At 42.9% G+C, this 18,466-nt stretch overlaps 1 protein-coding gene across 1 annotated transcript in view; it reads left to right on the top strand.

Annotated features, from left to right (window-relative positions):
- The window catches only part of LOC126471399 (PH-interacting protein), a 285,806-nt gene that overhangs the window by 221,318 nt on the left and 46,022 nt on the right, over positions 1 to 18,466 (top strand). The window contains exons 17-19 of the mRNA XM_050099524.1: positions 7,027 to 7,210; positions 13,833 to 14,075; positions 14,333 to 14,554. Coding sequence (XP_049955481.1) covers positions 7,027 to 7,210; positions 13,833 to 14,075; positions 14,333 to 14,554 — 649 coding nt within the window. The remainder of the gene's footprint in view (positions 1 to 7,026; positions 7,211 to 13,832; positions 14,076 to 14,332; positions 14,555 to 18,466) is intronic.

The following is an 18,466-nucleotide window of genomic DNA, read 5'->3' as shown; positions in this document are numbered from 1 at the left end:
TACCCCCTTCCCTACCCTGTCCAAGGCATCTCAGCACATATGCTAACCTAAAATTGCTTTCATAGGTACCAGTGCCAGTTTTTTTTTTTTTTTTTTTTTTTTTTTGAAGGAAGAAAATAAAAATTTATAGCCACACGAATTACAAATTAATTTAGAATCATAAACTATTCCCACTCTTTCTTTCTTCAACAACAATCGTACATTCCATATTTTTACACATAACACATGAACATGAAAACTTTATAGCCTGGCAGAGACGCTCTAAATCAAGAAGTCTGAATCCAGTGGAATCCATATCATCATCATTCACGCACCTGTACAATTCTTCTGTCCCAAGTTTTGATACTGAAGCTGAGAGCTTATGTTCTTCATTTTGAGCTGCTTCCTCTTTTTTGTTGGTAAACAGATTTCCATACAACCTCCATTTCCTAAACACAGTTTTTCCACCACCCATTATGCATAAATCTTGACTTCCACATAAAGGTTTCACAAACCAGTGCAGAGTTAATCAGTTTAACAATTTAAAGGCATTTATAAAGCTGCTATCATGATAAAATTCGCACTCAACATAGATTAAACTGTGTAGATCAAGAAAATAATATTTTTTAAAAATCGATTTTTTGGAAAAAAATCCATTACATCCCTCCTTAACACTGGAGCACCCATGTTCCTTTCAGACTCCAACGCACCATTTAGACATCTCATTCTGCACTGCTCATCTTGCCCATCATCTCGAGTGGTCCATTCTCTCTGACACATACTAGAGCGACCATTTCACATATGCTGTCCATTTGCTGACACCTACTCCACCTACGTGCAAACCCAAATGACAGTTTTCTAAGGCTGACTGGAGGCTTTACTTCTCCTTGGCAACTTTCGACGAACAACTTCTCTCCATTTGTGATGACTAGGTAGAATAACTTACAAAAGTTGTCCTTACTTCAACAGAACGTTCCATTCCCCACACTTCATCTTTACTGTGCCATGTCTTGGTCCCTTGGTGGACTGAGGCATGCCATGATGCAATTTGCAAGTGAAGAGGTGCTCTCCGCATTTTTAACCATCATCCTATAATGCAAACTGTACGCATTATAAACAGTTGCGTGAACAGTGTTGTCATGTTCTTCAGGATAGCAAAAACGCTAACTGGATTTCATTTACTAGTTCTTCTAGCATTTTCACTCCATCTTCCGTCGTGTGGGCCAATGTCCAACAGCTGTCTGGAACCACGGTCCATTCCCCAATTTCCAGCCTGACCATAGCAAATGATGATCGTTGCAGATGATGTCAGAGTGGGCCCTATTGCTATCACCAACACCTTGGGCAGCTATTTTGTGGAGATTTCATGCTCCTTTCACATTCAGATGTTGCAGCACCTTTCTCTTGCGGAAAAGCACTTTGTCTATATTTTCAATTGGATCTGGGCAGAGGACACATTTCCCAAATGCTGGCATGAAGCCACTGTCATACCCATACCTAAGCCTGGTAAGGACAAATACTGTCCTTCTAGCTACCGCCCCACTTCTCTCACCAGCTGTGTTTGTAAGATGATGGAACATATGATTCATGCCTGGCTGGTATTGTGGGCCGAGTCTTGCAATTTACTAACCAATGCACAATGATTTTGAGCTCACCATTCTGCAGTTGACCATCTCATCACTTTGTCAGCCCATGTCAGGAATGGTTTTCTATGGAAATACCAGACTATGGCCATGTTTTTGAATTTGGAGAAAGGCTACAACACCTGCTGGAGGATTGGTATCCTCCGTACTCTCTACACACAGGCTTCCAAGGTCACCTGCCCTGTTTTTTTCAGGAATTTTTAAAAGACAGAGTGTACAAAGTATGTATGGGTTCTGCCTTGTTGGACACTTTTATCCAGGAAAACGATGTGCTTCAGAGTTCTGTCCTAATTGTCATCCTCTTTGCTGTCGCCGTTAACCCTATTATGGGCTGTCTCCCACTGGGCATCTATGGCTCTGTTTCATTGATGATTTTGTGATCTATTGCAGTTCTTCATGGACTTGTCTCCTTGAGTGGTGTCTCATTGGCTTGATCATCTTTACTCATGGAGCATCATCAGTGACTTTCGTTTTTCCACTGAAAATACCAGTTGTATGAATTTCTGGTGATGGAATGGGTTTATTCCACCATCTTTACATCTTGGGCCTGTTGCTCTTCTGTTCATTGAAAGTACAAAGTTCCTGGGGGCTCATGCTCAATAGGAAACTTTCTTGGTGCTCCCACATGTATTACGTGGCTGCCTGCTGTACCCGGTCCCTCAGTGTCCTTTATTTCTTCAGTGGTACTTCCTGGGGAGCAGATAGAACCACTCTCCTCTATACCCAACAGATCCCTTATCCGTTTGAAACTAGACTATGGGTATTTCGTTTACGCATCTGTACGTGATGTTCTTCTCAGTGGATGTGTGTGCTGTTTGTCTGCCAAGCCTGGCCACCCATCCTATGCCTCCTCCTTCAATGACTCCTTTGACTGCCAGTATGGGATGCGTCCATCTTCTATGTTACCTCCTGGAGTTCGCTTTCAGCTATTGTTCCATCAGCTTAACTTCACACTACCTGCCACTTTCCTGATGGGTGTGAACCCTTCACCACCTTGGCTTTGTGCAGCGGCCCGTGTTCACCTTGGACTTCATTCGCTTCCTAAGGACACTACTCCAGACTCTCTCTATTGCCATAAGCTCCTTGAGCTTTGCACAGAACTTTGCAACACTACCTTTGTGTACACTGATCGCTCTCGGACCAGCTGTGGTGTTGGATGTACATTCATCATTGACATCAATGATTTTCGGTATCAGGTTCCAGAACATTGCTCAGTACTTACAGCAGAGCTCTTTGCCCTGAACCAGGCCATGAAGTACATTCGGCAACACAGGCTTTTCAATTGTGTTATTTGCTAATGGTAACACAGGGTTTTTTAATAGCTGGATGTTCTTTTCTCTCTTAACACCCATATATTTAGTGATGAACAGCATTTTGCTGGAATTTGGCCAAATCTGTTACTCATTGTTCTAGCTTCCTCTTTTTACTGGGTGTCCATAGCTTAGTTGAACCAGCTCTCTGTGTTCTGCACAGTATTTTTCCATGCAAACTATCATGACAGTAATAAAATTTTCTTGCGCTTCCAGCCGTGTCAGGTGGTTAAAGTCCCACGAGTTTTCGACCAAGCTCTTCCTGGTCATTGTCAAGTGGTAAGACTGACTGCCGTGTCGCCGTGGCCGCATTGTTATATAGCCACACTGCTGGCTGTAACATCTCTGGTGCTCTCTTCCTCGCCATATATGGTCATGTTTTCATTCCGCGTCTGTCGTGCCCATTTTAACATCGCAATAACCAGGTCCCAGGCTGTGCTGAGCTGCAAACCCCCTTGTTGATGGTTTTTTTTCAGAGGTTTGTATTTCAATAGCTTCTTTTATGATGCTATCCCAAAATCCCTTCATCTTCATAATTACAGATCTTTTGTTGAATAGAATTCGGTGTCCATTTTCTAAGGCGTGTTCTGCCACGGCTGATATTTCTGGATAGCGTAGGCGTAAGCACCCTTCGTGTTCCGTCTGGCGTTGCTCCGTCATGCGTACTGTTTGGCCGATGTAGTAAAAGCCACATTGACACTGAACTCCAATGAAATGTTATATCTCTTCAGGAGACGGCTAATCTTCCCTGACACTGTACCACAGAAAGGCAAAAACACAAGTTTCTTGTTTTCTTCTTCGGTGGTGGTCTCTTCTCTGTTGGTGTGTTTCTTGCGTGTTGCACCAAATATAGCCTTTGACACTTGTCCATGGCTGTTCCCATTATCCTGGAAGACTTTTTGGAGGTGGCTCAGTTATAGTGGCAGACTTCCAGCGTCTGAAACGACTTTAGCACGATGGACGAGGGTATTCAGAATGCCACGTTTTTGTGCCACATGGTGGTGGCTGAGAGCGTGCAGATACCGATCTGTGTGTGTCGGTTTCCTGTAGACGCTGTGGGTGAGGTGCCCATTGGTTTACAGTCGAACGAGGATGTCAAGGAAGGGAAATGCACCATCTGTCTCAACTTCCATCGTAAACTTGATGTGGCCGTGAATGCTGTTCAGGTGTTCTAAAAATTATCCCAGTTTTTCACGACCATGGGACCAGATGATAAGTGTCATCGACGTAATGATAAAAGCAACTTGGCTTAGCTGGAGCCGTGTCCAAGGCGATGTTGGCTATGGATGGAGCTAGTGGGCTTCCCATAGCCACGCTGTCCAACTGGTCGAAATACTGGCCACCATGTAGGAAGTACGATGATGTCAATGTGTCCTTAAACAGTCCCACAATTGTGCTATCAAATAACTGGAAGAGGATATCTATACAGTCATTGATCGGAACATGTGTAAACAGGGAGACCACATCAAAACTAACCATTATATCTCCTTGACTAAGACACAGTTGTTTAATTCTGTTGATAAAGTTGTCTGTGTTCTTGATGTGATGCACACAACGAAGCACATGCGGTGCAAGGAGGCTGGCCAGGTGTTTTGCCAGTCTGTAAGTGGGTGACCCAATGGTGTTCACAATGGGACAAAGAGGAGAATCCGGATTGTGGATTTTTGGTAGTCCATAAAGCATAGATGGTCTCAGCGCCTGATGGAGGTGATTCTTAATAATGTCGTCTTCCAGTGTTGACTGTTTCAGAAGCTCAGATGTCTTCCTCATTATTCTTGACATCGGGTCCCGTGGCTGTTTCTGGTATGTATCCTCTTCTAGAATCAACTGAATTTTGGCATCATAATCAGCTTTATTTAGAATGACGGATGCATTGCCCTTGTCAGCTGACAGAACCACGATGAGGGGGTTGTTGCGGAGTGTGTGAAGACCACTGCGTTCAGCCCTAGTCAGGTTAGACCTCGGTGGTTTAGATTTTGAAATGAGCGACACGTTTCACAACGAATTTCATCAGCACTCTCACTAGGCATCTTACGGATTGCTTGTTCAACCCCACTTATAATATCACAGATAGGGATGCTCCGAGGCGCTGGTGCAAAATTAAGACCTTTCTTAAGCGCTGAAATGGCACTCGCGTTGGTCTCTTTCCCCATCATGTTGATGACAGTTCGTTCCATTGATTTCCACTCTGCACCGTGTTGTTGTTGAGATAGCCATGTGAACTTCCCTTTCTGTTTCTCTGTGGTCTTCTTTTGCGATGACACCTGTTGTTGCTGTGATGGCCGCGTTGATCCCCTCCCAATCTACTTGCGAGAATACCTCTGTCAATTGCAGATGGATAGCCAGCAGCTTGCGACCATTTAAATCCAGCTGCCTCCTAGTGAAGTGTATCCTTTCCCGCAACAGGGCAGAGCTGGCACAATGGTAGATTCTTCTAGCTGCCGAGGTGTTGATGTGGTGGCTCACCATGGCAAATCATGGAATCACATTCTCATCTCGACAGAGTAGCAGGAAGGCTAGAGAGCTTAACAGGTTGGCCTTCTTAACATGCAGGTTCCCTAGGCGTTTAATGCTGCACCACATTTCCTCGGTGATATGAATTAATAAAAGTTTTTCAGACTCCCAGCCACGTCAGGTGGTTAAAATCCCACGAGCTTTCGACCGAGCTCTCCCTGCTCATTGTCAAGTGGTAAGACTGACTGCTGTGTCGCCTTGGCTGCATCATTATATAGCCACACCTTTGGCTGTGACGTCACTAGTGCTCTCTTCCTTGCCATATATGGTCATGTTTTCCTCCGAAAACACCATCAACGAGGACGGAGGTTTGCAGCTCAGCACAGCCTGGGACCTGGCTATCACGATGTTGAAACGAGCACGGCGGACGCGGAATGAAAACGTGACCATATATGGCGATGAAGAGAGCACCAGTGACGTCAGAGCCAGCAGTGCGGCTATATAATGACTCGGCCATGGCAACACAGAAGTCAGTCTTACCACTTGACAATGACCGGGGAGAGCTCAGTCGAAAGCTTGTGGGATTTTAACCACCTGACATGGCTGGAAGCCTGAGAAAATTTTATTAATTCGTATCGCCGCGAAACCCTGCTTTCCTGAAAGTGTTTTTGTGAATCTTCAAAGTGTTTCAGTTCTTTTCACTACTTTATTTAGAGGTAGTCTAGTCACATCACTCTCTCCTCAAAATATTGCCACACCCAGTCTACGAATTCACATGTCTGACCATGCAAAATATGGGCAGATAGCTTAACTTTATGTTTAGTAATCACACTTTCCTGCGCACATCTGCTCTGATCTCCAGACAATTGGTCATATAAAATAAATGTGTGTGAGGGAAACAAAGCACAAGACAAAACTGAATCACAAGAGTGACACCAGCCACATACAGCTGACAAGTAAATGCTATGTGGCATAACAGAACAAAAGCCACATTTGAAGCACATACTCACCAAGTGAGGTGGCGAGTGGTGCTCTCACTGGACTTGCATTTGGGAGGCTGATGGTTCAGATTCCCGTCCGGCCACTCACAGTTAGGTTTTCGTCATTTCCGTATACTGCTTAAGGCAAGTACTCGGATGGTTCCTTTGAAAGGGCAGAGTTGCTTTCCTCCCCCCTCCTTCCATAATCCAAGTTCGTGCTCAGTCCCTAATGACCTTGCTGTTGATATGTCATTAAACACAAATCTTCCTTCATTCCCTCTTCAAGCACATTCTGTGGTTGGTTATTGCTGTGGTAGCAATGCTATAAACAGCTAGATGTCAGTTCCTTTGTTATTCTGACCCAGATATAGGTGTTCTCCAATTAGGAATGAAACGTCATTTCTGTAGTGCATTATGGAGTAATTAATCTTGCTAATTCTACTATCTCATGCATACATGTTGTATGAAATTATACTTCGGTATTTCTTGTTGCCATTGATGGTTTAGCAAAATTTCAAGCTGCATAGGACATTTGAAGATTTTTGGGTCCACAAATAAATTTGTCAAAATGTTAATTGTTGTTTTAAGCATATAATTAATATGTTAAACCATGATGTGTTTTAATTTAAATACTTAATGAAAACATTATCTAACTTGCAGAACTGCCAACTATAATTCAGAAATGGAGCAATACCGAATTGAGCAGTGCAGGCGTCCCCCAGAACCCCCACCTCAGCCACCATCAACTGCAGTTGGGAAGAGACGACGTGGTGTTCGCAATCAGCATCAGCACAATTACAGAACTAGAGCTGCTCAGGAGCAAAATGTCAATGCAGAATCTGAGGTATGAGGACATATTTATTACATCATTTCCCTAATTAAATAGCATATCATGTGAACAGTTGTATGAGGAATTTAAGTTCACAAATTAGAGGTTAAATTTAGGGTGCATCATGATTAATAGCAAAAAATCATGCAGTTGAAAGTATACGATGATGAAAGTGAAAACGTCAGTGTGCAAATGAGGTGTTTGCGAAATGTATGTGAATGTGGGGTTATGAGCCATTATTTCCTTCGGTATGGAATATTGGCCTAGTTGGTACAAGTATACTTGAAATGTTTCTTTTTGATTATGTCTCTATCTAATTAAACTCAAATCATATCTGTAGGCCATAGTTGGGGAATATGGTACATGCATGATGGCAACCAGCGCATTCTGCTGCCAATGTAAGACAATAGCTAATGTGCCGATATGGTCCACATTGATGAGTTTAGCAGGGTCTGTATCATGACCTCTAAGACCACCTGACCCCAACCTTCTGAATTTTTTTCTGTCTGGGGTCCTTTCAGAACTGAAGTGTACAACACTTTCTGCTGTTACCGTTGATGAACTGAAGCAGCAAATTGTACAGTCTTGCCAAGATTTACTAGATGGTCTCGGAATGTTTGGAAGAATGAGTAACTCATTGCAGAGATGAATGCAGTATTGCATGAAAATAAGAGGACAACACAAGGAGTGCCTCCTTTAATGTGTAAGAGTATAACGTGTTATTTGCTGAAGTAGTGTTCTATTTCTTGTTAAGATAAACCATGAGTGAAATCTGAGCAAAGTTCTCATTTTCATTTTTGTGCTGATTGACAACTGAGCACTTTAATTATTTGATGAATTGCTACATTTACCCCTTAAGGTGACGCTTGAAGGTTGAAGGTCGTGATCTTCTTTAATTCAGGGTCAACTTTCTGTTACCAGTGTCTCTGTCTGTCAGTCAGTCAGTCTTACAAGTGTGTCTATCTGCCTGTGTTTTTGTTCCCAGTTTTATTGTTACTGCTGTTGTTGTCGTTGTTGTTGTTGTATTTTCTCAACACACATCTTGACGAATTCAGCATTGTACAGATGTTTCAGTTATTTCAAATTACTACTCAAAATATTAAATTAATTTTATTATTAACTCTCCTAATTGTATGCAGGATACATGTATAACATTGTTTCCATTGTTATTTTTAAAATTTTTCTGGTTTCCCTTCAGATATTGGTAGAAGACATTTGATGGGCATCACATTCAGCAGGAAGATGTACCAGTTTTGGTCCACCACCTTATGACCCATTATATTATGATGAGATAAGCAGCCCTTGACTCAGTTAGAGACTTTTCTTGTATTTTAGATGACAGTAAGACATGTGGAAAGGGTTTCAAGTTTTGCATGTCATCTGGACTCTTACCGAAATTTTTGGGGGTGGGGAAAATAAATAATTTATTTATTTTTTCCAATTAGTAAAATCACATGTGCTGTCTGTTATCTCCAGAATTGCTGATGTCCTGTATCTATGTTACAATAAGTGTGCCCCAACTTGGTATGTTTCTAGTTTTTGTCTTTTCCTTCAACTTTTTTTCTGTTGGTTTCTGCTGCCAAAGGAGTGTTGTGGTTTAGTAAATATTAAATCTGATAGAGTTTATACTTTAAATCCAAAGGAACAACCCATGAAAGAATATCAGAAACAGAATGCAAAGAAGCCTTTTTTCCTTAACTGATGGATGTGATTTGATCAACAAAACCTTATGAGAGAATTAAATAGTTCTACCTTTAAATAGAGGATGAAGGACAACTATTTAAGCTACACAGTTAATATATAAATCACAATTAACCATTTATGTCCTAAAATATCTGTGTGTCATTTGATGGGGCTAAGTTTGGAACTACTGACCTGCAGAACTTCTTTCATAATTCAGTTTGTAGGGGCAAAAAATGTCTTTTGTTTGTGTTGAATTAATGATACAAGCAAAACTAAATATTTCAGTATTCTTCTTTTCCATGAGATTCAATGCCAGCTCCAGTATACTTAACTCATCTCTTTCCACTCTTCCCTTTTCCCACCTCTACTATTTTCTAAATAACAAACCTGTTGCTGAGATGTAGGGTAATTGCTATGAAATGTACATGTGCACTGTAAGTGCAATAAAGCCAACTACTTTGTATGGAGTAAGATGATTTGTTGCTTTCACTCCATTGACAGTATACTTTGGCTTGGAAGTTTCATAGCTGTTTAGAATAGTGCTGCATATTTTCTACATTGAAATTTAGAACGTAATGAAAGCATTTGTTAGTAAAGAATATCACCACTGTTTAAGGTTCCATATTTTTGTTCTTTGCATATTGATAAATCACCATTTTTATCTTGGGATCACTAAATACCTAGACTTCGTTAGACATGGAAACATTTCTGTTGTGGAAACTCAGTTGTTAATCACAGGCTGTTCATATAAATCATATGGTTGGTGTAATTAATGAAAACTATTGGAAGTATAAGGAGCTGTTAATTGAAAATGAGGTAGGTGGAAAAAAGTAAGTAAACTGTTTATTATTTCAAAAGTGGTAGACATAACTGTTAATACACTCCTGGAAATGGAAAAAAGAACACATTGACACCGGTGTGTCAGACCCACCATACTTGCTCCGGACACTGCGAGAGGGCTGTACAAGCAATGATCACACGCACGGCACAGCAAACACACCAGGAACCACGGAGTTGGCCGTCGAATGGCGCTAGCTGCGCAGCATTTGTGCACCGCCGCCGTCAGTGTCAGCCAGTTTGTCGTGGCATACGGAGCTCCATCGCAGTCTTTAACACTGGTAGCATGCCGCGACAGCGTGGGCGTGAACCGTATGTGCAGTTGACGGACTTTGAGCGAGGGCATATAGTGGGCATGCGGGAGGCCGGGTGGACGTACCGCCGAATTGCTCAACACGTGGGGCGTGAGGTCTCCACAGTACATCGATGTTGTCGCCAGTGGTCGGCGGAAGGTGCACGTGCCCGTCGACCTGGGACCGGACCGCAGCGATGCACGGATGCACGCCAAGACCGTAGGATCTTACGCAGTGCCGTAGGGGACCGCACCGCCACTTCCCAGCAAATTAGGGACACTGTTGCTCCTGGGGTATCGGCGAGGACCATTCGGAACCGTCTCCATGAAGCTGGGCTACAGTCCCGCCCACCGTTAGGCCGTCTTCCGCTCACGCCCCAACATCATGCAGCCCGCCTCCAGTGGTGTCGCGACAGGCGTGAATGGAGGGACGAATGGAGACGTGTCGTCTTCAGCGATGAGAGTCGCTTCTGCCTTGGTGCCAATGATGGTCGTATGCGTGTTTGGCGCCGTGCAGGTGAGCGCCACAATCAGAACTGCATACGACCGAGGCACACAGGGCCAACACCCGGCATCATGGTGTGGGGAGCGATCTCCTACACTGGCCGTACACCACTGGTGATCGTCGAGGGGACACTGAATAGTGCACGGTACATCCAAACCGTCATCGAACCCATCGTTCTACCATTCCTAGACCGGCAAGGGAACTTGCTGTTCCAACAGGACAATGCACGTCCGCATGTATCCCGTGCCACCCAACGTGCTCTAGACGGTGTAAGTCAACTACCCTGGCTAGCAAGATCTCCGGATCTGTCCCCCATTGAGCATGTTTGGGACTGGATGAAGCGTCGTCTCACGCGGTCTGCACGTCCAGCACGAACGCTGGTCCAACTGAGGCGCCAGGTGGAAATGGCATGGCAAGCCATTCCACAGGACTACATCCAGCATCTCTACGATCGTCTCCATGGGAGAATAGCAGCCTGCATTGCTGCGAAAGGTGGATATACACTGTACTAGTGCCGACATTGTGCATGCTCTGTTGCCTGTGTCTATGTGCCTGCGGTTCTGTCAGTGTGATCATGTGATGTATCTGACCCCAGGAATGTGTCAATAAAGTTTCCCCTTCCTGGGACAATGAATTCACGGTGTTCTTATTTCAATTTCCAGGAGTGTACATTAATCCCACTGTGAGACAAGGTGGTCATGCCTTCATGAAGAAATGTTGGCAGTGTCCTAGAGAACAATGATTGTACTGAGGCATGCACCTCTTCATCCTAAGCAAATCAACAGTGATGGACTTATTTCCTCAGGGCTCCAAAAATATGGAAATCACATAGGGAGAGATCAGTACTGTATGAAGGATGTGTAAGGGCTTTCTAGCAAAACTTCTGCAGCATGGTTAAACAGCTTTGGCAACATATGTGCCGGCATTATTCTGCAACAGAATGTTTCCATCCATCAATATTACCAGGCATTTAAACTTGGTGATATGCTTCACTTCTAGCAAATCCATGTACCGCTGGGCATTAATTGTGGCACCGTGTTCCAGAAAGTCGGTGACCAATGGATAGACAGATAGCATCATTCTGTTGCAGGATAATGCCTGACTACTTGGTGCCAAGGTCTTGTTGACTGGGCTGTAGTTGTGTCCTGAAAGCCCTTCCACATCCTCCATACAGTTCTGATCTCTCCCCATGTGATTTCCATATTTTTATAGCCCTGAGGAAAGACAGACAGGGCTGTTTGTTTGCTTCAGCCGAAGAAGTGCACACCTGGGTAGAGTCATAGTCCCATAGGTAACAGCAAACATTTTTTCTGTTCAGGCATTAACTATCTTATGTCACAGTGGGCTAAATGTATTAACAGCGATGGCTATTACTTTTGAAATAATAAACAGTGGGGAGGATTGAGGGAGAACAGGATAATCTCACTCAGAATATGTTAGAAGATAATGTAGACTGCAGCATATCACTTAGTTTTTCTGAGTTTTTCAGTCTAATGAGAATCTATTCATAAAATCTTTCCATGTTGCATAATGTGTCAGTTACTCACAAAAACCCTAGACAGCAGATACAGAATTTTGATTTGTTTCTACTGTAGATTTCAAAATGAAATGGTGTGTTCAAAACGAAAATGGCAACATTTCAGATCAAGTTTTAAGTGATTCATTTCTCATGTACACTATTTGATCATAGTGTCACAGCACTTGTTAATTGCCATCAACTCTTCACCTTTAACCGAGCGAGGTGGCGCAGTGGTTAGCACACTGGACTCGCATTCGGGAGGATGACAGTTCAATCCCATCTCCGGCCATCCTGATTTAGGTTTTCCGTGATTTCCCTAAATCACTTCAGGCAAATGCCGGGATGGTTCCTTTGAAAAAGGGCATGGCCGATTTCCTTCCCCATCCTTCCCTCACCCGAGCATGCGCTCCGTCTCTAATGACCTCGTTGTCGACGGGACGTTAAACATTAATCTCCTCCTCCTCCTCCTCCTCCTCCTCCTCCTCTTCACCTTTATGACAGCTTGAAATATGCTGGGGACACTTTCGATTAGATGTCTGAATGTCAGTGGAGGAATAGCAGCACATTCTTTATAAAGAGCCAAAAACCAAGAGTACGTAACGATGTGGGACACTGGTGTCTGGAGTGAAGTCAGCTTCCTAACTCATTCCAGAGGTATTCCATTGGGTTCGGGTAGAGTCTCTGGGTAGGCCAGTCCATTTCAGGAATGTTAGGATCCACAAGCAATTCCCACATACACTGCTTTGTTTGGGTTGCATGTTACACTGATACAGTCATTGTCTCCAAAATGTTCTCCTACTGTAAGTACTGCACAGTGCCGTAAAATGTTTTCATATCGTTCTGCATTTAGTGTTTCCTTAAGTGTAGTACGGGTACCACATTCTAACCATGAAAAGCACCCCCATTCCATAACACCACTTCGTCGGTACTTAACTGTTGGCACTGTACAAGATGACAGGTAACGCTCTTCATGCATTCACCAAACCCAAACACATCAGATTGCCACAGGGTATAGCACAATTCATCACTCCAAATCATTCATTTACAGTCACCTACTGTCACATGGAATCACTCTTTAAATCACCTCAGATGTAGTTCATGTAGCTGAATGGCCTCAGTGGTCAGTTGGACCCCATTTTGGTGATCTGTATTTCTAACATACCCCAGTTATCCAACTGGGGAAACAGGACCTACAATTTAATGTGGATCTGAACCATATTTCACTTCTGGTGACTCATCGTATGACTGAGACATGAAGGCTAGGCTAAAAGCAGACTGAAAAAGCCCACAGTCCAACTGGGATTCGATCATGCAATTCCTCAGTTTCCAGGCAGCTGTTTTACTGATAGACCCCCAGGTGCAACTATTTCTTCCTTCTGCTCTCTGCAATACTCGATAGATCCTGTCCGTCAGTTCAAGAGGTCTGCACGGACTTGGTTTAGCTGTGGTTTTCCTCCACATTTTCGCCTCACAGTCCCATCACCAACAGTGACTTGGGCAGCTTTAGAAGGATTGAAATCTCCCTGATGGATTTACTGCTTAGGTGACATCCAGTAACCAGTCTCTGTTCGAACTCGGCAATATCTCCTGACCAACACATACTGCTTCTCTGCTGACAACCCAATACTTACCACTGGCATCTCATGACATTTAGTGGTCAAATCTTGGCTACTTAGGGGTATCCAGATACATTCTTTCAGATAGTGTATTTTACAGAATTCTACTTCTGATCTGAGCAATAAAAGATTTAAATCTTTTGCAATTGACTATTGTTAATATTCAATATATTTTTGATACTCAGAATCCAGAAAACAATGATGTTACTGCAAGCTTGTCATCAGCAACTGATCACAATAATGATGACTCGACTGCTCGCGAGGAAGATTTGGCTTCCATGAGTTCGAGTTCTGACACAGAAAGTTCTGAATACTCCGATTGGGTGGCAGATGCTGGTGTGAACCTGGAGCCACCTAAAAGAAGTCCTGTGAGAAGAAGAGCCCAAGCTGCTCAGACTAATCATAGGCCTATAAGACAGAGGAAAAAGGTAAGTATTAAAACACTGAATTTCATTTTGCACATGCAGGAGCAACATGCGTGTACGTGTGTTTTTATTTATTTTAAAGGCAAGAGAATGTTGTGTGTAGGTGCATAAATACATGTGCTAACACAGTTAAATTTCTTGTCTGAACTAAAGCGAACATTAAATTTTGATTTTGATAAAATGTTGGCACTGGAGTTGTATAATGGTTGTTGGACTGTGTTACACATACCATCAGAAAGTATCTGTTTTTATTTGCACAGGTATTTCCATCTGTCAACAATTTGTCAGAGGTTCCTGAAGCTTTCCGTCCAACTGAATGGCTTTCAGAAATTATACCAAGAAAAGCTCCTTATTATCCTCAGATGGGTGATGAAGTGGTTTATTTTCGCCAAGGCCATCAACTGTATCTAAATGCCGTGAGAAACAAGAAACTGTATGATTTGGGTAATAGGTGTGAGCCGTGGGCTAAACAAACAATAAGAGTAAGGATTGAGAACATTACATTCAATTTACATCATAATTTTACTTTATGTTGTTAGCAGTAATGTTTTAAATCCACCGTGGGTTCATTAGTGTAGCCATAAATTAGAATTATTTTATACTTTACTCTGATAGACTTTTACACCCAAGATTTTGATTTAATAATTACGCATACAGTAATACTAAATGAAATTCTGTTTCATCCTTAAGCTGATTATTATTTCAAGTACTATATTTGCAATGTAAGAAGAATATGTGTCTATGATTTTTGGTATGGTTTCTTTGTAATGGCTTCACCGATAATATAAGTTGAAATTTCAGAATTTTCACAGATGTAGTTGCAGATGTCTGTGAAAAAATTATGTGACAAAATATTCTCTCTCTCTCTCTCTCTCTCTCTCTCTCTCTCTCTCTCTCTCTCTCTCTGTGTGTGTGTGTGTGTGTGTGTGTGTGTGTGTGTGTGTGTGTGTGTGTGTGTGTGTGTGTGTGTGCGCGCGTGTGTGTGTGTGTTGAGAGAAGGAGAGGGAGAGAGTTGAGTATTGGGGGCTTTAGGAAGAGGGGAAAGGCAGGGATTCAGTGAAGATGACGTAGCTCTTTATGTCAGGACAGACGGAAAATAAATTTCTATTTTAAAAACTAGTATTTTTTTTTGGTGATAAGCCCATAGCAGTGCTGTAACCAATAATTTTTAAAATTGTGATTATTTGATACAGTTTTACTTTAAACTATTTTGAAATTCCCCACTTTGATCATGTTATTTTCTACTTCTTTTACTGTCACATTTAGTCTCCTTGGTTTTACCAGATTTCCTAAATTGGTGCCTCTGTAGGTAGTACTACTTCTTACTGTGCCTTTTTGTCAGACAGACTCTTCTTCCAGATTTGGGTGAACTGTAGCAATTGGGTGTAGTACAACGCAACCAGTATATTGAATGCAACTTGATTCCATTGAAGCATTAACAACCTGAATCCTTAGGGAGATCACAAATTCTTGAGACATCCATGCTGTCCTCATCTGCTGGGCTCTGGCTGAGGTCACATGCTCCAATGTGAGTGTACAGTCTGAAGTGCTTCAGGCTCCAACACATTCTGCACCCACCTTCCCGTGTCAAACCATATGGCAACACCGTCAATGCCAGGACTGTTTCCATGTTGACCTCTAGCATCAACTCTGGTGACAGTGCTTGCAGTGCTGATGATACTGGTATCAGCTGTTGATCAGAGTGAAGAAGGGGCAGCAGCATGTATGTGATGCCTGTTGTGGAAGGGCTTGGGGGCAATTGTGCGACATCAGGGGGTACCCGGCCGTCCATGTGAAGGTGGAACTGGTCACAGTGCCTCAAGCAGACACTATCCTCTGTCCAGATGTCACAGAGGTGCCTACAATGACAGCTGGAATCCATTTAGGGCAATGTCTGAAACTGCGTGCTCAGCCAGCCATACCCAGCCGGAAGAGGCACAGCAGCTTCCCAGGTTGACATCCAGGTGGAGGACGCAGGAGGTGTAGCACTGTCTTCAGCTGGCATCTGTGGAGTAGCTTCACTGGGCTCGTACGAGGAGAGAAACTGATCCAAGGCAACGTTGGACGATGAGTAGCCAACGTAGTTTTTCACCAGAGTTTCGAACGTTTGCACTAGGAGTTATGCATCACCATTAAATTGTTGATGGAACGGCAGGGTGAGGATGTGACATATACCATGGGAATCGCAAAATGCCATGAACTCTTGGGATGAGAACTGTGGACCATCAGACATTGCAATTGTGGACAAGCCTTTGAGTGAAAAAAATTTGGACAAGGCTGCTACAGTGGCAGTTGTGGATGTGGAAACCAAATGAGTGACATATGGAAAATGAGAATATATGTCAGTGACCAACAGCCAATAATCATTGGGAAAGGGGCCAGCGAAATCCGCATATATATGGTCCCATGCATGCAACGGAGTCGGCCAAGGAGATGACAACGAACAGGGATTTGCTTGGTGCACCGCATACTGTGAATGAGAGGCAACCAGGCAGGTAACATCCCTGTCCAAGTTGGGCTAAAACATGTGTCGACTAGCCAAGACTTTTGTGTGTGATATGCTCCAGTGATATGCATGTAATAAATGGAGAATCTCCGAATGAACCACTGAGGGGATCATTAACCAAGAGACCACATGACCCTTAGAAAAGTGATGTCAAAAGATGTAATAATTATGGAGGGGGTCAGATGCACAAGAAGGTGGTGAATCCAGTCAACCACGTAGTATGAATGTTATGACCTTCCGAGAAATGGAATCTGAAGCTACAGCCTTCATGATTCATATGCTAGTTACAGGAAAACCATCAACCATCTGATGTGCAGCGACATCAATGTGGAAACAAAGCAATTCTTTCTTATCAAATGCTGAGTCCAGACCAGCCAGCAGACGGGACAAAGCATTGGCATTTGTGTGTTGATTTGTAGGGTGGAAATGAATCTTATAGTTGTAATGTGAAAGAAAAAGAACCCAATGTTGAATGCAAAGTGTCGATTTATGTGGTAATGACTCAGAATGACTGAATAAGGTAACCAATTATTTGTAGTCGGTGACCAGTGGAATTTGGTGCCATAGAGAAAGATATGGAATTTCTTCACAGCATATACAATGGCCAAAGCTTCCATTTCTATCCGAGAGTCCCTCGTTTGAGTGGGAGTCAGCATTTTTGAGGTGTAAGCAATAGGCCACTCGGAGCCATCAGGATATCTATGAGCCAGCACTGCGCCCAACACGCACTGTGAAGCATCCATCACAAGGAGCCAAGGAGCAGGTGGTTGGTACGTCACTAAGAAAGGCACAGACTCAAAACATGGTCTTAAGGGTGGAAAATGCTGTTTCCCAAGCCAGCGATCAGCAAAACTGATTCCCTTTGTGCAGCAATGCATGTAATGATTGTGCAATTGTCGCTGCCGCGGCCAAAAAGTTATGGTAGTAGCTGACTTTGCCTAGAAAAACCTGAAGTTCTTTGACTGACGTAGGGCATGGAAACAACACAATAACAGAAACGTGATGGTGCAGGGGTTTGAGACCCTTGTGAGAAACTTCGAAACCAAGATAAGTGATAGAAGGTTGCAAAAAATTGACAGTTTTCTAAATTACACTTCAACCCAGCCAATTGGAAGACAGAAAAAAAAGAGTACAGAGATTTTGTAAATATTCCTCAGTGAAGACACTGGAAACTACACTGTCATCCAAATAGTTTGCACAGCCCAGCAGAGCTGCTGTAAGTTGTTCGAGAAAATGTTAAAAAGTAGAGGGAGTGTTGGTGACTCCAGAAGGTAAGTGCAAGTATTGGTACAGTCCAAAAGGGGTATTGACAACTAACATATGTTGTGACTGTATGTAGAGGAAGTTGTGAATAGACATCTGACAGGTCAATTTTTGAGAAATACCGTTCGCCTGGTAACTTTGCAAGGAGTTTGTCTGAGTGCAGTATCTGGTATATATAAACTACAGATTGTGCATTCACAGAAACTTTCAAATCACCACAGAAGTGTAACTGGTCTTTACTATAATTAAGGAGGTAAACCATTTACTTGGTGCAATAGGCCAAACAAACCTGGATTCCATGAGGCAATCTAATCAATCTTTGACTTGTTCCCCAAGTGCCATTGGAACCAGATGGGGCCCAGGTAAGTGAGGCTGAGCAGAAGATTTCAAGATAATGTGCACATGAAAATCGTTGGCACACCCCAATCCAGGAGAGAACAAAGAGGAAAACTCGGAACATAATGCATCTGACTGTGCGTATACGGCACTTGTTCAGACACTAAATTGACTTCATCTCAAATGGTAAAACCAAACAGTTGAAAGGCATCTAGTTCAAAAAGATTCTCTCTCTGTGTGTGTGTTATCTACAACAACAAATGTAAGTGACCAGACTACTGACTTGTAG

The sequence above is a fragment of the Schistocerca serialis genome, chromosome 3 (genome assembly GCF_023864345.2).
Source record: "Schistocerca serialis cubense isolate TAMUIC-IGC-003099 chromosome 3, iqSchSeri2.2, whole genome shotgun sequence".
In the NCBI taxonomy this organism is placed as follows: Eukaryota; Metazoa; Arthropoda; class Insecta; order Orthoptera; family Acrididae; genus Schistocerca; species Schistocerca serialis.
This window is presented reverse-complemented; position numbering and strand designations above follow the sequence as displayed.